The sequence below is a fragment of the Rhagoletis zephyria genome, unplaced genomic scaffold (assembly GCF_001687245.7).
Source record: "Rhagoletis zephyria isolate East Lansing unplaced genomic scaffold, Rhagoletis_zephyria_1.1 Rzeph_scaffold_00016, whole genome shotgun sequence".
Taxonomy (NCBI): Eukaryota; Metazoa; Arthropoda; class Insecta; order Diptera; family Tephritidae; genus Rhagoletis; species Rhagoletis zephyria.
The window spans coordinates 940,074-961,831 of NW_016157100.1; the positions used below are offsets into that span (position 1 = coordinate 940,074).

General features: G+C 39.4%; 2 protein-coding genes across 4 annotated transcripts in view; one reads left to right on the top strand and one right to left on the bottom strand.

Moving 5' to 3' along the window:
- Positions 1-4,128: 4,128 nt before the first annotated feature.
- LSm1 (U6 snRNA-associated Sm-like protein LSm1) lies at positions 4,129-5,047 on the top strand. Of its 2 annotated transcripts, none has more exons than XM_017613080.1 (3): positions 4,129-4,390; positions 4,480-4,664; positions 4,720-5,047. In XM_017613080.1, exons 1-3 carry the CDS (start codon positions 4,336-4,338, stop codon positions 4,813-4,815), a joined length of 336 nt encoding a protein of 111 aa, XP_017468569.1. In that variant the 5' UTR covers positions 4,129-4,335; the 3' UTR covers positions 4,816-5,047. The 2 variants fall into 2 exon arrangements, with proteins under 2 accessions (XP_017468569.1, XP_017468565.1); XM_017613076.1 differs by having other exon boundaries at positions 4,166-4,390; positions 4,769-5,047.
- Positions 5,048-7,765: 2,718 nt separating this feature from the next.
- Positions 7,766-21,758, bottom strand: part of Isha (Insulator su(Hw) mRNA adaptor) — a 23,497-nt gene continuing 9,504 nt past the window's right edge. For both annotated transcript variants that reach the window (XM_017613070.1, XM_017613063.1), the window contains 4 exons: positions 18,692-18,998; positions 10,109-11,620; positions 9,790-10,029; positions 7,766-9,672 (listed from right to left, as the gene is read on the bottom strand). In XM_017613070.1, the coding sequence (XP_017468559.1) occupies positions 8,744-9,672; positions 9,790-10,029; positions 10,109-11,620; positions 18,692-18,998 (2,988 nt within the window). In that variant the 3' untranslated portion in view covers positions 7,766-8,743. The remainder of the gene's footprint in view (positions 9,673-9,789; positions 10,030-10,108; positions 11,621-18,691; positions 18,999-21,758) is intronic.

Consider the following 21,758-nt stretch of genomic DNA (forward strand, 5'->3'; position numbering starts at 1 on the left):
ATAGGGTATGGGAAAGCGAAGATGGCCAGTGCTCCCGCAACCTGATAGTAGTTACCATTGTAAGAATTCCGGATGTACTCAATGAATTCCACAATGGTCCTAGTGGAGGGCACCTGGGAATCACGAAGACCCTGGAGAAGGTTAAGCAAAGGTTATGTTGGGTTGGTTGTCGGCAATCGGTCGCAGAGTGGATTGCTAACTACGCGGAGTGTATTGCAGCTAAGGGGCCGAAATCCAGAAGTCATGGCCAGATGAAGCAATATAACTCAGGTGCACCTTTCGAGTGGATTGCCATGGATGTAGCCGGTCCATTTCCTATGAGCGCACAGGGAAACAAATACGTCCTTGTGGTTATGGACTACTTTAGCAAATGGCCGGAGGTATACCCGATTCCAAACCAGGAAGCTAAAACAGTAGCGGAGGTATTCACCTACAATTGGGTTGCGAGATACGGTGTACCTATAGAGCTGCACTCTGACCAGGGAAGAAATTTTGAATCGGCGGAGTTCCAAGAGATGTGCCAGATACTGGGTATCCGGAAAACTCGAGCAACGGCTCTTCATCCCCTATCAGATGGCATGGTGGAGCGGTTCAACCGAACCCTGGAAGAGCATTTGCGGAAGGTCGTGGACAAAACTCAGAAAGATTGGGATGTCCGCATACCCCTGTTCCTGATGGGATACCGGTCAGCAGTGCATGAAACAACGGGTAAAACTCCTGCAAGGGTAATCTTCGGCAGTGAGCTCCGTTTGCCTAGTGACCTGAAGTTTGGAGTAACTGGCGATGCAAGGAGAATTGGGAAAGAGACGTCCAACATCCTGGAAGAGGAGTTAAGAGAAATACATGCTCTTGTGAGACAGCGAACTCAAATTATGAGTGACAAGATGAAGGCCAGGTATGATAAGGCAATGAACTCCGAGGGTTTCCAAGAGGGAGACTACTAAGTCTCCACAACGGAAGAAAGGTTTGTCCCCAAAACTACAATGCAACTGGGAAGGTCCGTATAAGGTCGTCAAACGGCTGAATGACGTAGTGTATCGAATCCAGACCGTTGGGAGACCAAGAAACAAGATGAAGGTGGTCCACTTGGAAAGGCTTGCAGCGTTTGGAACAGCAAGTGTGTCTGATCGGGATGATCAGACTTAGGTGGAGGGCAGTGTGGCGAATACTGCGGCAACACAAAGCGAACAACGAGAAATAGGCAGAATGTTCGAGGAATGACGTAGAATGTTCCACAAAGAGAAAGTTGGATGAACACTACGAACAGCGAGAGAAAGAGAATGAGCGATAAACTTCAGAATGTTCTAGAGTTACTATAAGTGCCAGCGCAGGTATATAAGGGCGCCGCCACAGCGAAGTAAGCCAGTTACAAGTAAAGTGAGCAGAGAAGTGAGTTGCGAATAAGCAAGCTATAAGTTTGATTGTGTTAACAAGTTTAGTAAAGCGTTTCTACTGTATTAGCGAATATTGTAAATTGTTTGTTGTACAATAAAGTTAATTGTACTACAATTTGGTCATCGTTAGCATTTATTTAACAATCCAGAGGTACGAACCTAACGATATTTGGGAAATCCCTCAAGGTTTCGAGGATAATCCTAACAGTACTGATGGCCTTCAGTAAGGGTATTCATTTAATGTCGTAAAACGCTCGCAAACTATGCAATTTGACACCCTCTCGAACGTTGCCACGAAAGTCGGGTCTACGTAATCGGAAGGACCCAGACTTATGCATGTACATACATATATCTGGCGAAGGAATATCACTCCAGCACCACTCTTCACAATCTCTTTGGAGAATTTGTATGCTGTTAGAGCAACAGCCCCACAAATGAACTGTCAAAATTTGTATGGTAACAACCGATTTACATAATTTAAGTACTTGACGGCAAATCCTAGGGCCAGTTTTTCAGTGCACGGCCGTAGTTTAAACTCAGTTTAAACGCCCGATCTGGCTGGTTTAAACTAAGATCTCCCAGCTGTTCAATTTAAACTCAGTTTACTTAATCTAAGTTTAAACTGGCTATGAAAAACTGGCCCTTATTGATTTTATTTCGAGGAAATTTCAAACAACGAAAATGTCACAAGCAAATAATGAAACTTGAACCTTTCAAAATCCGTCTTGCAACACCTTGGTCCTGCAATTAAATACCCTTATAGCTGTGCTGCCAGACTACTGCATAGCAGAGGCTTTATGGTGAGTTTACACATAGTTGATTAAATCGTTTTAGCTATACGACCAGTGTGACTTTTTACTTAATATTCTATAGTCGTACATAAGCAAACTCTTTTTTACACAGGAAAGAATGCAATCCCTTAAGCACAAGGCTCATAAGTCTTTCAAAAGTAGCAGGAGCGTTGCATAATCCAAAGGGCATCACCGTGAATTGCCAAAGACCGCCTCCAATGCTGAAAGCTGTCTTCTCCTTGTACTGGTCAATTACCCCTACTTGCCAATAACCGCTCTTAAGGTCGAGTGATGAGAACCACTATGTTCCAGTCAACGAGTCCAGAGTATCATCGATAATGGAAAGTGGATAGCTGTGATCTCGTGATCTCGTCTATCACGTCAGGTGTTTCCACTTCTACTCGATGGGCTTTGTATGCTGGTCTACCTAGGAGCGCCGCCGTTTCACTCGTCTGAGCATCTCACCAAATGTTGGCTTTGGATTTGCATACGTCTCTCGCTTATTATACATGTGCCACATTCCGTTGATGAACCTCTGGATTTTTACCCTTTCGAGGTGCTCACCGGATGCGTCCGCAATTGCCAAGTGGGCCAACCTCTCGATCTCATAAGCGGATTCTGTAGAGTCTTGTTAGATTTTTGGCAGCGATTCTCCAGCTCCATCTGGCAAATCTGCTTCTTGTGCTCGCTGCCATAACGTCTTTCAACGGCCTCCATCAATGCATCGTAAGTGTTCCTTTCGCAGTCAGGAATAGTCTGCAAGATTTCCGCTGCAGGTCCTTTAATGCCATGAATAGTTCAACTGTTTTATCCTCCATGCTCCAATGGTTTGCTGCAGCCGTCTTCTCGAACTGGAGCTTAAAGACATGGAAAGGAATTATGCCGTCAAAGGATGCAGTTTTTACCTTAGGAGTGTTAGTCGATCACGGAGTCGACCCTTCAACTCATCCACCTTAGCTTCGACTTTATCCTGTCTCTCTTTGATCTGTGTGGTATGATTGGCCAAATTTTCCTGCATTTGAGTAATCTTTGCGTCCTATGCCTACAGCTGCGATGACATTCGTGCCTCCTGTGCTTGTAGCTGAGTTTCTATCCACGATGACACCTGCGATGAAATCTGTAATGACAGCTGTGACGAAATCTCCGACATGCGCGTATCCTATGCTTGCATTTGAGATGAAATCTGCAACAAGCGTGCATCCGACTGGGATGAAATTGCAGCGAATAGCATGTTGATGTCCATAGTCCTAGTTGCACTAGAAACATTTTCTTCAACCTTCGTAGATGACTTCTCCATGTCCTTCGATAAACACACAGCCTCTTCCTTGTCTTCACCCTTCGTGAATGTCTCATGGGTTTCATGATGTAAGTCGTACTTGCCCACGTCGATGCTTTCCTTTTGCATAGCCTCTCGAAACCGGGATAATAATTCCACTTTTCTTCCGGAGGTGGCCAAATTATGCTTTTCCAACTCCTGTTTCAGGTCCTCGATCTTTAGGTCTTGGATTTATTTAAAAATCCCACTTCTGACACCAATTGTTACGATTATCCTACTTGACTTGCTGTCTCCATTAGGGTACAGCTATCGTAGGAGATCTGTCAGTTTCATCGCAAGGGAAATGCTCATCATAAGGAAATTTTCGTACTTGGGCATTTCATCGCAAGGATTTCATTTCAAAAAGCGCTAACGAGTTCATTCCACATGACAAAAATTACTATATTCGCAAAAATAGCTTACTTCACGTTGTTTTGAGCATATTTGTTATAGAAAAACGCAACTTTATGAAAATTCAAAGCTAAACCAATCTGCGGAACTAACTATTTGACAGCTCATCGCCCGCGATAGTAACCAAAATGACAGCTGGACAGCAATAAATTTTATCCTGTGGAAACGGTCAGTTATCGCCTCTAAAATTGCCTGGAAAATCGCCTCATGTGAACACCGTTTGAAGTTCTCAGTATTGATCCTGAATACTACAAAAACAAACAATCAAAACATCTGTTTAGGGAAATTTGGCTGTCATTCGCACTAAAAATATTTTTGTAAACATTTTGTTAATATACCGATTATTTCGCCATTAAAATATGCTTTAAAATATTATAAAAATAATAATAACTTAAGTTTTTGACGTGAAATAGCAAATAAAACCATGGATGACCTAAATCCACTTGCCGGTACGGCACATCTTTTGGAAGAAGTGGATAGTAAGTTTCCCAGGTGCTGACCAATTGTAGGTGGTGCACCTGCTCCTGGTGTAGGAAGCCTTTTACTACATTTCTTTCCAATCTATTAGAGAAGTTAATGGTGCTATTGCGCGATGGACGAACGCTAATTGGTTACCTGCGCTCAGTAGATCAATTTGCCAATTTGGTGCTGCACCGAACCATCGAACGAATACATGTGGGCAATGAGTACGGTGATATACCTCGTGGAGTGTTCATTATACGTGGGGAGAATGTCGTGTTGCTGGGAGAAATTGTAAGTTTAATATAACGATCTAGAGTTTAGTACATTCATATTTAGTTCTGGCCAGGAACTGCCGCTTCTACAGCGATTCCCAAATATATGCATTTCCTTTGCAGGATCGGGAAAAAGAGTCCAATTTACCACTGAAAGAGATTTCTGTTGATGAAATACTAGATGCACAACGTAGGGAACAAGAACAGCGGCAGGAGAAACATCGACTAATATCGAAAGCACTAAAGGAGCGGGGTTTAGCTGTAAACACAGATATAATTAATGAAGACTTTTGTTAAAAAGCTCTTGATTAAGGTTACAAATAATATGACATACCTATCGTAAGTGAGAAAACTGGACGCCGTGAAAAGAAATAATATATTTTTAAGAACTTTTTCAGCCTTGGATTTGTTTTATTATTTAGTATGTAGCAAGAGCACAACACACTTGCTGTACTTTTTATATGTTCAGAGGGAAATACTCAACAGGCAACTATGTTCTTAAAATTTTGAAGTTGTAACCAGGGTTGCCACTTTGCAAAATTGGTAGAAAAAATTTGGGTTGGTAAAAAGGTAAATTTTTTCTCATTTTGGTAGATTTTTGATGAACTTTCCGTTCCCGATTTATTTTTCGTAGTTATCTCTAAATATATTATAAATTTCTTTGCATACTTTTTATATAATTACATACGTATAAATGTATATCGATATAAGGCGAACATATCGCGCTCCATTCAAAACTAATTTTACTGGAATCCCGAGGAGCTTTTGATTGCCTAAATATTTTAAATGATTATTTAAATATAAAGAAAAAATTAACAGGTATGTAATTACGCACTATGATTGTTCGCAAAAAAAAAATAAATCAAAGCCATTTTTTATCTATGGAAAAAAATCAACGGGAATTTTAAGCAGCACATTGTTGGCTATAATCAAATAGTATTTGCTTTAAAACTCCCTACCTTAAATTGTTCTAAGAATTCAGAGTAAAAAATTCGAAATTTAGACGAAAATTTTTGGAATTTTTCTATATGTTGTATATAGTTTGAATCCTCGATTTTTATGGATTTAGTTAAAGCAATAAAAAAATTTTACTCGAAAAATATTGCGAATATTAGAAAAAATCACCTTTTTGAGTCACTGTATTTGTCTATAATAACTAGAGTTGAAGTTTTTCAAATAATGAGGTTTCATTGTTGCCTTTAGTTCCTTCACTTCCGATTTTGGTTGAAGGAAATTGAGAATATGCCAATAATATGACTCAAATACCGTATAACTAGTTAAATAAAAAGTTCTTAAAAACAATTTTAATTCTTATTGAAATAACAAAAAAAAAATATAAAAAAACTATAGTTTTAATTAAAATAAATAAAAAAATAACAAAACTATAGTTTTTATTAAAATAATTATAAAAAGGTTATTGGTAGACATTTCCCAGATTTGGTAGATTTTTTTCAAGTGGATGGTAAATATTTTTTTTCGTCAGTGGCAACCCTGGTTGTAACAGTACATTGTTACCAAACCGACTGACCCCAGTCGTATATCTGGCCAAGGAATTTCACCCCAGCAACATTCCCTAAAACACTTTTGGGAATTTGTATGCAGTTACAACAGCAGCCTCGATCGTTCCCACGATAGTTAGATGTTTGTAATCGGAATGACTCAGATTTAAATCTGGCCAAGGACACTCACTCCAGCAGCATTCCAAAATTCTTTTGGACATTTCTATACTGATGAGAAATAACATATCAGGGTTGTGCTCACTTGGTGGTCCTTGGCCAGTTTGTGCAGATTGTTGTATTAACCAAACGTAGAGGGAAATACATAAATACTGGCTGTTAGATGCTAACCCCTATTGCTAGTGACGACTGGTAGTAGATAAACGACTTTTATTCGATTATCGCATTTTTATGGTATTGTGAACGTCGTTGTCTCGTTCAATAAGTTAGTGTGAATAACTTATAGGCGATCATCCTTCTACAAACAAACAGTTGAAGAAGGATGAGCGACTAAAACTATTCACGGTCGCTTATTGAACGAAAAATCGACATTCACAATACCATTAAAAAGCGATAATCGAATAATAGTCGTTTATCTACTACTAGTTGACACTCGCGATAGGCGTGTCAATCCTGTCACTCGGAGAACATGACGCGAGTATCCACTAGTAGTAGATAACCAACTGTTGGTTGTTGTTGTTGTTGTAGCAGCATACAAATTCCCCAAAGACTTTTTGGGGAGTGTTGCTGGAGTGACAGTCCTTGGCCAGATATAAATCTGGGTCGTTCCGGTTACGTAGACCCGACTGTCGTGGGAACGCCAACTGTGGTCGTTTATCGGTGGTATTTTCAAAGTCGTTTTCTCGTTCAATAAGTGCGTATGAATAGTTTTCTAGCCGCGGTCGCCTTTCGGCATGCAGTGGCAAACTTCAGAGTCTGCTTCTGCCTTCAAAAGCCAGGGCCTGTTCGAGGCACGTTATAAAAGCGGCATTACTGCCGTACTGATGCAAGTTTGCAACACTGTTGCAACTGCCCAACTGATAATACGTGATACTTTAATAGTTCGCGCAACACTGCGGTTGTGATTGCAGCTCGAACAAGCCCCGTCATTAGGGATGTCAGTGGTAAAAATACGTCGTTTTTCTTTGGTTCGATGCATCGAAATTTACATCGATATTTTCCGATTTGCATAGGATTTTTCAGATGATGTTTCACAACAAAATATGTTATTAGCGAAATTGTACAAAGTTAGAAATAAATTACTGCAACTGAGCTAATTACGTTTCTAAGGGAACTTTGTGTAGCCATTTCAATTTTGTGGTCAAAGTCACTTCTCTTTTTTGTAAAAGAAAAATGACGGTACATTAAACCGTCAGATGTGTTTTGAAACACTATACATCGAGTGGAAAATTTTCGATGCATCGAAGCAAAACATCGATATTTTCGGTGCATCGATGTTTTTCCCCGACATCCCTACCGTCGGAGGCGGCGTCAAATTGCAGGTCGCTTTATTTTGTGTAACATCAACCCGTACACCATAAATTGCATGCGCAAAAATATTAGTTGTATTAGAATGAAAGTTATGTCATTCATTATTTAGTCCCCTGCATAACGAAACAAAAAATTTAATTTGCGTATTTATTTGTTCAAAGGATATCCGTATTACATATACATACATGTAAGATAATTTGCTGTAATCTAATTGAATACATACATATCTACTAACTCATCAATTCATTTTTATATGCAGTTATTATGAGTTTTGAACATCGTTCAAAACTTTTTTTCTGGAAATTCAAAAATAGGTCCCTCGTTCGGCTATGGCATATGCATTTGCTTGATCAAGAGACGCCCACTTGAAATTGTCTTTGTTTAGAATGTTAGCATTATGCGTAATGTTATATGTTTTCCAACTCAAAATAGGTTAATTTAGTAATGTTTTTCATTTTGTATTTGCGTTGGAAGGCGTTTCTAAGCTAAGCTTTGAAAATTCTTTATATTATAAACACAATAAACAGTATTTGAATCTCTGGCATTTGTGTGCAAAAAAGCCTGTCTTGGGAAGATTCCTTCCATATTTAAACTACAACTTTTCTAACTTGGCTATAGTACATACATATGGAATTTTAGTTTGTCTTCGAATCTGGTTCATTTGTGAATAGTGGTTTGTCTTGGTTCGTTTTTAAGAATACTCTCAGTGAAGCTCTTAACATCGATTGTATGAATGCTTGCTAGTGCTGTTTATAGTTTGTCTATGAATTTTGAACTTATTTGATTCCATCCTTTGTTTTGTATGCGATTTTCTCACGACTTCATTCATCAATGCGTGATTGCAGACATTCTTTACATTTTTTTTTTACAAATTATAGACACAGGCTTTAAAGTTCTTGTTGTAGTAAAATAATTCTCATGTTACATTCATATTTTACAAATTAGGCAATAAAATAGGTATTTGTTGTTTATTTTTTATGTAACTTTCTATAGATTATAGATTAATATTTAACAAAATAAAAATAGAAAATTGCTTTGCTAACATCTAATATTTAGGCGTGTGAATTGAATTTCTTCTCTATTCATCACCATCATCGCAACTGTGATGTTTTCATTCACTTGGCTTTTCCGCTTCCTTGGCGGCCGGTGTCGGTGCAACCGAGTCTGTGCTTGGTGCAGCTGCCGCTGCTACTGGTTTTGGTGTGGGCTTTTTACTCTCAGCATCCGCTGTCGGCTTTGCGGGGGTTGGCGTTATTACTGGCGCTGCTTTCGGTGCAGCTTCTGGCGCGGGCGCTGCCTTTGCTTCAGTAGGTTCTACTACTGCTGGTTGTTGCTGCTGCGGCCTCTCACTTGACTCCTTAATTTCCTTTTGCACCTCTAATTTGGCCGGTAAATTTACTTGCTTTGATTGCGGCTCGTTCAGAACTTTTGGTCCTGATGCAAATGGGTTATGCCTTTGCACTCCTGTGGGTTGGCTTGGTTTCTTGGCTGCGATATCTATATTTTCTTCTTTATCTTTCGTTGTTCTACTGCTGTTAGCGTCTTTCGCTCCTGCTATTGATGCACTCTCTGGTTTATAATCCTGCAATTCTAGATCCCAATCAGCTTCAGTGTCCGCAAATTTAGCGCCTGGCTTTGTTAATGGTTTGGGTGCTTCATCGCGAGTTTCCTCACGTGAGTTCCGCCGGTTTCCGCCTCGTCCGCGGTCGCCCCGCTCGTTATCTCGGTGATCGCCACGATCCGGGCGTTCACGACCGCCACCAGGGCCACCCCTTCGGTTGCCACCTGGACCACCTCGTACATGCCGTTCTTCGGGCCCATCGCGATCCCGGAAACGGTTGCCGCCCGGCCCACCAGGTCCTCCACCACGCCGTTTGAACATGTTGCCATCGTCAGCTTCCTCATCACTCCAATTGCTTGGACCTCCATGACCCGGCGGTCCGCCTCCTCGACCACCACCACGACCTCCACGACCACCTCGACCGCCACGGCCTGGTCCCGGTCCATCCCGATCGAACGGATTGCGCGGATTGAAGAAGCCTTACGAAAAATATTAAGTTTAAATTTCGTTTAACAACATAAATAATTAATTGTTAAAAATATTAAGCGCATTGCGATAGTCTTTCTTAAAAATTTTTCTGTTATATTCCCACTCACCTTGTCTTCCTGGACCTTGTCCTTGTCCTGGGCCACCACCTGGTCCTCCGCGCATAAACATTGGACCACCTCCCGGCCCACCCATACGTTGATTAAACGCATTGGGTGGCGGTATACGCATTTGCATAAGACTGGTAGGTTGATTGAAGCGATTCTGCATGTTAGGGGGGTAGAAGTCACCATTGTGATTGCCGCCGCCACGCGGTCCCATTAAGCGCGGTCCTCCGCGGCCATCAAAATCTATTGAAACATTAATATAGACAAATGGTTTTTTATATGTTCTACATTGCTCGTTTAACTTTCTATGCGTTGTACTTACCATTCATAAAATCGGGACGATGTGGTGGATTATTCATATCCAGCGGCGGCATGTTCATTGGTCCGCCACCACGTCCTCCACGACCACCCTCATTAAAATTAGGCGGTCCACCCATGTTGCCATCGTTGAAATTTGGGGGTCCGCCACCCATGTTGCCTTCGTTGAAATTTGGTGGTCCACCAGTCATGTTGCCGTCGTTGAAATTTGGTGGTCCACCCCCCATACCACCTTCGTTAAAGGGCGGGGGGCCTCCCATGCCACCCTCATTAAAGTTAGGTGGTCCACTCATATTGCCTTCATTGAAATTAGGCGGCCCTCCATTTTCACGCCACCTTTTTGCAGCTTCAATCAAATCTACTTCTTCGCCGCCGCCCCCACGATTACCCCAGCGACTGCCACCACCACCGGGACCGCCACGGTCACGTGGACGTTCACGGCTAAATATATCGCCCCCGCTATTTTCAGGACCTGGTCCACCGGGTCCACCTGGACCTCCCGGTCCACCAAACATCGGTGGTGGCTGATTAAAGTTTATAGAGGGTGCACCTACTGTCGTCTGTATGTTGGCCGAATTCGGCCCATCCTCCTCATCCATTTCAATATCCATTTGATCGTCATTGGAAGGTACATTGCCAACAGCAGGTGGGGGCACACCACCTACCATAGCGCCTGGAGGTGGGAACTGCCCTGGCCCGCCTGGCGGTGGCATTCCCATTGGTGGTCCCATGCCAGGGGGCGGACCATTGCCACCGGTCACCTGACCAGGTATAGGCGGAAAACCTGGTGGCATCATACCAGTTGGCATCATCATCGGATGTGGTGGAGGCATACCGGGAACCATGTTCGGTGGCATAGGTATGCCGGAGAGAGGCATCGGACCCATGGGACCGCCGAGCATTCGTGGTGGTCCGCCCATTGGAGGCGCCATAGGGAATTGCATGGCCATCATTGGCATTTTTGGCGGTGGCCCTGCAGTAGGTGGTGGGCCCGGTGGCGGTTGTGTAGTATCGATGCCAAACAGTAATCCACCTGGTGGATTATTGCCACCTGATGCAGGCGGTGCGCCGCTAGGCATATTAGCTGCATTCTCTGCAGCTTGCTCCTTCAAACTTTTCATATGATTGATTTTGTCCTTCACCCAACCGGGCATTGAATCTTCGTCGAACATGCCGCCCTCTTCTAAGGAAGCCAAATCCGTTTCATTATCCAACTTAGTCCAAGGGATGTAGGTGCAACCCAACTCCAGATCCCAGAAGTCCTTCCACTCCTTGCTTTTAACACCCTTGCCGGCAGCCCACGAGATGGTGATGGCGCGGCCCTGAAGTTTGTGATTCTTCAGACCTTGCATGGCTTTGTGCGCATCCTGACGTCTGTTCATAACGATAAATGCACAGCCACGCGGCACAATCAAATCGATGCTTACGATATCGCCATACGCGCCAAATGTGTCGGATAATTCCTCTTGGTAGACAAGTTTTGAGAGATGACCCACCCACAATGTAGTACTGCAAACTGCAAGGAGAAGCAAGATTTAGGGCAAAGTATTAGCATTTGCAGTGAAAAGGAAATAAAGTGCAACAAAACAAAGGGCATCATGCATAAAAAGTGAGCTTAGGCTCCGACTCAATTTTCAGTACAAATTCTTTAGGGTGAGCTTACTTCATCAGGGCAGAAACTGAGTCCGAGCTTAAGCTCACCTTGTATGCATGAGACCCAAAATGTTTAAATAATCTAAAACTCAATGACGACCTCGTTGTGGCTGATGTGCGGTTTTACTTTGTAATCTTCTAACTCAATGTTTCTATATGGTGTTTTTGCATTTATCGTCGGAAGGTGGTCGGTGTCTGAATTTCTTAATTTCTTGGTGTTTTTATAGGTTATGGCCATTCCACCTTAGTGCTTAAAGCAATGATTTTTAGCTCCATTACACCATAATTTAGTCAGAAATAATAGTACGAAAGATAGTATTGAATATACCAAATTCTGGAGTTCTGTCACCCTGGGTGGAAAGTTATGCGTGTCGAGCTTGAAGGCAAGAAGTGTAGCGAAGTCAGCGGGGTTGGCAAGCACGCACGGTGAGCGAAATCGGACGACGAACGACAATAGCCCAACTCCGCTGTGGCTACTGCAGCAGATTAAACTCCTACCTGAGTAGATTGAATGAGGATGTGCCAAATGAGTGTTCGGCATGCGGAGAGACCCCACATGACTCGAAACATCTCTTCGCATGCCCGGAAAACCCGACAACCCTAACGGCTTTGTCCTTGTGGACCAACCCAATAGAAGCTGCACGCTTCCTAGGGCTGCCGTTAGTGGAACTTGACGACAACGACTGAGATACCAACCGATCTGGGTGGGGTTGTTGTAGCCGCTACAATAACAACAACAGCGAAATCGAGGGGTTTTTTGACGTTTCGCTTTTATCGAGTTCACTTTTTCGTATTTTTGCTTTGAGTTCGTGATTCGCTCCGCTTTAAAAATGAGGACGAAAGAGTTTACGCTTAAATGTCAAAAATACGCAAGAAACGCCGTAAAGAAAAAATCATCGTGTAAATGCACGAGGATTTTCGAAGACTTTTTTAAAAGGGAATGTGCCAAAAACGCAGGGTGAAAAGTCGTCGTGTAAATTGGCTCATAGAGAACTATGTCCCATTTCTGTGGAGAATGTTATAATTCTCGAGCGTTTCTCTAATCGTCTTCTAACCTTTTACTTTAGGAACGCACATTAGAATTCGAATCGTTTTCTAATCGGTCTCTAACCTTATTGTTTGTTGGGGTAGTGCTCCTATACTTGTTACGGTAGCATACGAGTAACTGATCTACACCCAGAGCGCATATGGTGCATGCAACTTGGAGCAGAGAAAGGAGTATAAATATCTAGTTATTGCTCTCAATGCCAATTAGAGAATTTGTGCGACTTGGTTGCCTTATACTTTGAGTAAAAAACAAGGCCTAGATTATTTAAGTAAGGTGAAGAGATAAATGCATTTATGCAGCTCTTTAGTACCTGATCCAACCCACTAAGATTTTCAATATTTCTAGTAGACTCTAAAACCTTATATCTGATGAAGATTTGCCAAGTCTTCAGTAATACCTTGGCCAAATTAAAATGATATTTTGAAATTGACCCTGCAAAAATACTTTATCTAAACCAATGGTTTCTAAAAAATCCTTAATTTTCTCAAAAACTGTTTGAGAAACTTCGGAACATTTTAGATATATTCAGGCAGGTTCTCCAATTCACTTTCGAGAATATTCAAGCCAAGTTCGCTTTGAATTCAAATTGGCAGGGGTTGAAATTCACTCGGAAGTGAATTGCAGAACCTGCCCAAATGCCATAAACTATAAGAAATAGTCTGTTCCTTTGAACTTCGGACTAAAACCTGTGGAACTGTCAAACTACAATTTTACGCTCTCAAATGAGAGTAAAAGGAGAACAGATGCATAAGTGCATAGGAAAGCAAAAAGCACTATTTCCTGTAACAACGTCAGTCGGTTTGTTTACATGTCTTTTGTACAACACTGATTTAGCTGAAATATCACTAAATAATTATTAAAATCTATACATATTCAAATATTTCGTTGTTTACTTCCATTTTATAACAAATATAAGGTTCTTTGCTTTCACCGCTTTCAGTTTTTGTTTGCACATGTAAATCAGCTGATCGTTTGACACTTTTCATGAACTTACAGGAAAAAATACTCCGGACTAAATCCTGTAACTTCTGACTAGGAACAGTTGCTCAGTTACTCTCTCAAATGTGTTCCCACTTACAGGTTTTATGTCAATAGGAACGACTTCCTGTAAGTTCTGACTAAATCCTGTAAACCGGACTGCTATTGGAACAGACTAAAAAATATATTATTTGGCGCCAAGATTTTGGTTACCTTTGACCGACGTTCTTTTCACATAAAATTGGGCCAAGTGTAGGTCTATATCGAGCATATTTTTAGGAGAGAAGTCCTATCCGACGCATTGCGTGCAAGTGTTGGGGGGGGCCGAAGATCGGACCTATGTTCTACCAAATGCTGCGTACACGTTGTTGTTGTTGTTGTTGTAGCAGCATACAAATTCCCCAAAGACTTTTTGGGGAGTGTTGCTNCACGACGTTCTTCCGATCTCTGGGTCGTTCCGGTTACGTAGACCCGACTGTCGTGGGTACGTACACGTCTTAGACCCTGCTAGGGAAACATCAGCTAATCCCTTTATAAAACCAAAATTCTTGTTTGTTATAGGGCCACATACTATCAGGAAATAGTCAAGGGTAAAGAGAGGCTGTTTAGGAACGCCCATTAGCACACATCAAATGGGCCAACAAATTTTTACTTATTTACTTTACTTGTTATGTTGATCACTGCATTTGTGTGGTTGCGTCGGCATTTTTGAATGAGAGATTTCATTTATTTTTTTAACTGTTTCTGTAGGTTTTTTAAACTCAAGCCTGGGATGCTGGTACTTTGAAATTTAATTACCTTCAACTTTATAGCCATAAAACTCTAAGCTTAGTAGGCTAATCACTCTCCCAAAGACGACTTTAATGGTTATGCGATACGGTGGAAGAAGCCCCACTGCACCTACTTCTAGAATATGAAGCGGCCTTTAGAAAACAAAACACGATTATATGGGGGGCCCAGAGGTTATTCAAATTCACTCTGTGGCGCCCCCAATCTGTTGCGTTTCATAAGAGCTTTAGGGCGGACACAGAAGTGTTCTAAAGCTAGCAACCAAGTTAAGGCAACCATCAATTGAAAAAAGCCTAATTCAAAAATATATCGGGAAAGGGATCCGACTAAGGAATCAACATTGGCGTAACACTACAGGTCTACGTCAGGCTAAATGCCTACTGGGAGGCTACAACCTTGCAAGGTACAGGGCAATTATAAATCTCCCCAAAAAGAGGGTAAGGATAATAACCGGTTTTCTGATGGGTCACTGTAGACTGAGAGGTCACCTGCACAAGCTAGGGATCTGGTCGAACGACCTATGTCGTTCCTGCGATGTGACTGAGGAGACTCCTGTTCACCTGCATCGCGAGAGCAAGGCGGTTGCGAGAAGACGGGAGAGGTGTCTAGGCCAACTCTGGCCAGGTAAAGAATTGATACAATCGCTAACCCCTGGAGATCTCAAATTTATAGGTTTCCTAGGATTCGATGAGGTACTGTAAAAGGTTGAGAGCACAATAGATCTCTTGCACGTAGGCATACCTCTATTTCAATCTATCTATCTATCTAATGGAAACGCTCAGATTAATGTCTAGTCAACGTTTTCCGCTTTAGCAGAATTCTTTGAACTCATTGGAATAGTTTGTTGTGCTGTTACAACGACAGTAAGTGGTCGTATGCAGAGACTTGCTCTAGCGATAGTTTGTACAACCACTGCCAACTAACAACACATATAAAAACGTCTGTCCGAGTTCCAGTACATCTAAATGACTGCTGGGTCCACTAGGCCATTTTGTAAGGTGCTCCTAATGTTATTCATGCCAGCATATATGTACATATCGGACACCGTCTTCAAAAGATTCACAACTCAAAATAATAGGTTTGCCAGAAAATGCGAACAACTATTTTTTAGCACATGATAATCATATGGGCAAGGGCTCTTTACCTTAAATTTTTGTTTTTTTAACAAATTATAACAAAAAATTGTTCTAGCTTTTGCTGAAAGGTAAATAAAAGCTCTGTATACATTTTTAGCGCATAATCCAAAAAATGCCAGATTTTGAGTTGTGAATCTTTTGAAAACGGAGTGCGATATGCTTTTGTTAGTTTGACCGCAGTAACTACAAAAATGTATTGCCTAGTCATGTGCATATTGAATAGCTGAATTTGCTACTAACTAAAGTAGGTGTAAAGTAGGAGAAGCCGAAGTAATAAATACGAAGCGAGTAGACAACAAAGTTAGGTAGTGAGCAGCTACGTACTCAGCATCTTAAGTTGTAGCCGCTGTGTATCAGATCAGATGAACGATCAGATGAAGAAGGCATGTGTGTTGCATGGACGCACGATCGAATACGAAGGATTACACTCTATTGTTATTTGTACTACAGAAAATAATTCATGCGAAGGCGGCTATGCGTTAGTCATGGAAGTTGATATGTTCCGCATGTGAAAAGTAGTACCTGGCGGCCCACTAGGTTTATAATACCGATCACAGAAAAAACTGTTATGGCCTTTGTCCATTCCACCAATTTTATTTACTGTGTTTAGATTTCCATTATCTTACTTTTCTTATTTTGATTACTGAATTTTTGTGAGTGTTTTTTATTTTCATCTGGCAAATTAACCTAACCTATAACTTGGAAATTTGAAAACGTTGAGGTATCAAACATTTCCATTACCAATCTAAATTTTGTTTGAGATATTCATTAGCATGTGATTTTTCATATCCCGATCTATGTGAACTTTTTTCAGAGTAATAATAGATTTCTTCTGTGACTTAATCACCGATTATCGGATATGCTACCTTTATGAACGTACACTGTACAAAGAAACATTTACACATTATTATCCTAAAATTTTGAACGCGTCATATCAGCTAACCGCAGTAGCTTCATTTCGATATCATAGGCTTTACAAAATTAAGCTCACAACCAGGACGGGATCGATATGAAGTAAAATAACGAATCAGGCGTTATTGTCATCGAGTTATCGACCCTTGGCTACATTATTATAGATATTTTAATATTAAATATTTTAAAGTTTTTGTTGTAAAAAAGTATTTTCTGACACTGTAAATATATAGCGTCATTTCTGTATAAGTTGGGTTTTGTTGTTTTTTTTTTACGCGATTAGCTTGTGAAATTTGCTCAAAAACGTAGATAAAACAATTTAGTTAGGAAGCCAATGTATTGTACACGTTTTTTCGTGTTTTTTTTTTAGTTATTTAAGTCAGGCTTAAACACTTTTTGATTTATTTTGTTTTTACACAAAACACACGTCAGCCAACAACAATTACGCCAAAAAGATCTGAAAGTAAAAAATAAACCAATTAGTGAATTTATAGAAAAATATATTATTGTTTTTATTTTGTGTTTAGACGAGATATTTAATGCCTGCGACACATACCACATGAAATTGCAATAACAATATTGCAAGTTTGCCGTTGCTAGGTAGCAACCACAAGAATTCGTGGTATACATGTGGTATTAGTATTGATTAGTATTGATACCATACTAAGATGTGTGTCCCTGGCATAACCAAAAGAATTTTCACGTCACGCATAATAAAATGGAAATGCGCAACCAAATGGCTAAACTGTTTATATACAGTTGTCCACAAAATAATAGGAGTGCGATATTTTGACCAGTTTTGGCTATTTGTCTTTTGTTTATTTAATGTTTATTATTTTTTTATAAAAGCCAGCTGGCTATACAACAAACACCATATAAATTCAGATTTTAAACTTTGTATAAAAATTATAAAAATTTTGCAATTTTTCACCCAAATTTCAAACTTTTTAATCAGAATCTTTAGAAAAAATTCTGGTATGCAGTTTTGTAGCACATTCAATTCTAGTCTGAAGAAGTGCAAGTTTCAAGCGGCTAAAAAATTCCGTTGATTTTTGAGAATTTTTTTGGTTAAAGGTGTTTCACGTTTTTTCCATACAAAGTATGTCGACAATTTTCTTTTATATGGAGGACACTGCCAGCAAAAAAAATGCCAAAAATCAACGGATTTTTATAGCTGCTTGAAACTTGCACTTCTTCAGACTAGAATTGAATGTGCTACAAAACTGCATACCAGAATTTTTTCTAAAGATTCTGATTAAAAAGTTTGAAATTTGGGTGAAAAATTGCAAAATTTTTATAATTTTTATACAAAGTTTAAAATCTGAATTTAGATGGTGTTTGTTGTATAGTCAGCTAGGCTTTTATAAAAAAATAGTAAACATTAAAGAAACAAAAGACAAATAGTCAAAACTGGTCAAAATATCGCACTCCTATTATTTTGTGGACAACTGTAGTACCGAGTAGGTTTATCCCATGCAAAGAGGCCGATAAACCCTCAACAATTTTTGAGTACAATGAGTGTGGAGATATTTTCTTAAGATCAAAACTAAACGGATATTGAAGTCTGATACATGAAGTCTTTTTTGAACTTCGAAATTGGGCAAAAAGATAACAGCGACCAATTCTAATAATTGAAAAGCTCGAACACTTCGAAATTTTGCTGAACTCTCAATTGAATGCAAAGGATTTCCGAGTTGTGAGTATTTAAATTTTACGCACGTGATGGAATGCGCTAATAATTTTCCTGCGTTGATCCAAGTGAAAGGAGTATTGAAAAAACATAAATTATCAGATTTTATCGGCTTAAGCTAACTCTGTTGGTGAATTGAAGGCAAATACCAAATAAATGTGCAACAGTCTTGAGTGCAGAAAAATTAAATTGATGGAGCCATAATAGATTTCGGCTTGTGATAGCTTGCCTTAAAAATGCAAGAACTTCATTTTGACCACCAAAAAACCCATTTATTTTGCTAGAACCTAAAAATTTAGTTAGTAGTGCAAAAGAAGAGATTAAATCAAATCAAATTTCAATATAAACTTTGTAAAATTGAGAATTCATTAATTTGTTTACCGCTTAAATGCTCCTTCTTTACATCTGGCAGTCCTTTCCTGCGGCGCTCGCGCTCATGCTCGCGTTCCTTCTCCTTATCTCTGATGCTACTTCGTTCGCTGCGATCACGATCACGTGAAGTTCGACGTCTGTACGAGCCGCGTGGTGAACGGCTGCGTGAACGAGAACGTGAACGCCGACGGCGACCACGGTCTCGGGAGCGCGAACGACTGCGGCTACGGCTGCTGCGACGACGAGTAGGCTTATAGCGATCACGATCATGCGATGGTGATGGGCTGCGTGAGTCGTTGCCATCCAAATTGATAACCTATGATTGTGGAAGTAGGAGCGCAAAGTCAAGATATATATTTTTGCAAAAAAAAAGAAATATAAGAAAAAATTAAAACGAAGGGACTAAATGGGGGGAGCAAGGTGAGCAGAAGATAAGACAGCTCGTGTGAGGAAGTAAAGAAGTGGATGCAAGATAAGGAAGGATGGAAAATAGGTTAGGATGATTGAATGTGTTAGTGGGTAATTTTATTCGGGTATTGGAATTTTTTCTGTATATGAAGGATGATGAGCCTATGTCTGTGGATGATTTTTTTTTATATTTTTTTTGAGGTTGATGAAGTGACGCATTATGACGTAGTTGAAATAATAAGTTTATATTAAAACTGTTACTTTTCAATACGCTAGCTCTAAGAGCCTGGCTGTAAGGCGTGGCATATAGTCGTGTTGACGTGTGTATATTTAATTCATTCGCGTTGTTATTTTTCTTATATAAGCGTACGCTTCGCTTTTATACTTCGCTTTCATTTACGATTTTTGAGCAAATTTCACGACTTGTTGTACTTTAAAACATTTACTTAAAGTTCTTTTATATTACGACTGATTTGTTAAATCATTTCTTTTATAAATTTTTTTTAATTTTAAGTTAAACAAAAAAATTTTAGTATTAACTTACCAGCAGCTCGCTACGCAAACGTTGTTATACGTCTCACATCAAGTCCGGCGGAATTTCATCAGAGTTATAATCTTACCTTTTCAACGCTTAAGCGCGAGCGCATAAGCCGTTGGATGGAAATTCCGACGCCAAAACGGAGTCAAAGTTAATTCAATTCGAATTTTTTTAATATATTTATATAAATAGGTACGTATGTAGGTGTAAATTTTGCTTGCATTTTTAAACAAATAGTAATTGTTATAATTGCAATTTAATTGCCAATTTTGGAATTTTCTAAATTTTACGATTTTTGTTGCTCTTCTTTAGCAGTTAATATATCTTTATAATGTATGGATTATTTGAATGCGCTAGTCAACAAAAAAATCATATACCTAATTCGATTAGTATGTAGTTAATGGTACAATCTGATATTTTTGAGTCTCTTGCATACATATAAATTTATAAGGACGTTAAAAAGATTCTTCAAGATAACTAAATGGTATTATATTTGCAAGTGCTGCCCGCCCAATTCATGTAAAATGGACATACAAATTTTTTTCTGGGATCTCTGTTCTTTTTATATTATTTTTTTTTAATCACGTCAATTTAATTTTGAAATTCTTAAAAGTGGTTCAATGGGAAATTCTTTTCTATGCTTTGGTATAACAACATCAGGTATTGGTGCTGATCAATCGCTCAATGGACGCGTCAAGTTTGATTTTCATTTATTCAGTTTTAGTTTAATCAGCCGCACGTCAGCACAAGTAAAACGGAACATTTCATGCAAAGCCTTTGGGATGCATATACATTTTTTTTTTAATTAAATGATTTGCCTTTTTTACTAATCACACTGGTTTACAGCAAAAATTTTGAACGGATGCCACTATCTAATTCTTATAAATAATTGCTCGCTGATTCCGAAAATCTACTTAATTTTTTACTCTATGGATAAGTGTTCAAGATATTTTCAATTTACCGTTATTCAGCTTAAAACAAAAAGTGGCTACACTTAATCACGTATATCTTAAGAACCAATTTAACAATATGGCAAACGAAAACTAACAAAATTCTACGTAGACCAAGGTACATTGAACAGGTAGTATCAGTAGAGCAGCTGATTTGATTTATTTTCAAATTATTTGGTGTCGAAAATGTCAAATATTTTTAATTTTTTCTCACAAAAATTCTGAATTGTTAAAATCCATTTGCATGTGAAACCTTTTCCCATACAAAACAAGCGATTGAATAGCAGCTTTTGGAACGTTCGCCCAACTCGGCAGCACGACCGCTGATTACTGGGCCTTGCAAAGGATGGATCAATGCTTCGAGAAGCAAACAAATTTACTAGGAAAGAAAGTTGCATCAATTTTTATTTTTTCCAATTTCAATTTTTTATTTTTTATAATTTTTTGTATTTCACATGGCACGCTTTGATTTAGAAGAAAAAATTCAGAACAGTTTTTGACACTTTCGATACCAGAAGCAACAACAAAATACACGCAAATGTTGTTTTTGCTCTACTGATACTACCTGTTTAATGTGCCTTGACGTAGACCGTATATAAATCACCTGATAGTTTCTGACAAATTAATTCATCATTCCAGATTTGTTTTTTTTTTATGAAAATGTGAAAAATAACAGAAGAAAAGTTTTAAAAATAATATCTGAGTCAAATTTCTGCATTTGGGCTAAAGCCTGTTCTATTACAAAAAAATCAAGTTACTAATGAAGCAAATCGATGGATAAATAAAGTACTTAATGAGTGGTAAAATGAAAATGCGCAAAGATTTGTGCAAAATTTTTACACAGAACCTGCTTTTTAATTTGTTTCCTGTTAAAATTTTATTTTTTCATTTTTTCATAAAAAAAAAAACTGGAATGATTAATTAACTTGTCAGAAAATATCAGTCCTATCGGAAAGTGACGTTTAGACGGTTTATGGAAAATTTTGTTAGCTTTGATCAAGGTGTATTAAACAAGGTGGTGTTGGGGCGACAGCTGAGTTTTTCGCCGTGGAGGCCATTACGTCAAAATGATGTGTTTGTTGTAACTCATACCAATGACAGTATGGACATCAGCGTATAATTTGTTAGTGTAATTTTTTACTTATATACGGCCAACACCACCTTGTTAAATACGCCTTGG

Excerpts from the sequence above, each read along its gene's own strand:
- LSm1 (XM_017613076.1), top strand. The coding sequence starts at position 4,336 with ATGGATGACCTAAATCCACTTGCCGGTACGGCACATCTTTTGGAAGAA. Across the intron at positions 4,391-4,479 it reads TCTTTTGGAAGAAGTGGATA|AGAAGTTAATGGTGCTATTG; the intron begins GTAAGTTTCCCA and ends CCAATCTATTAG. Across the intron at positions 4,665-4,768 it reads TCGTGTTGCTGGGAGAAATT|GATCGGGAAAAAGAGTCCAA; the intron begins GTAAGTTTAATA and ends TTTCCTTTGCAG.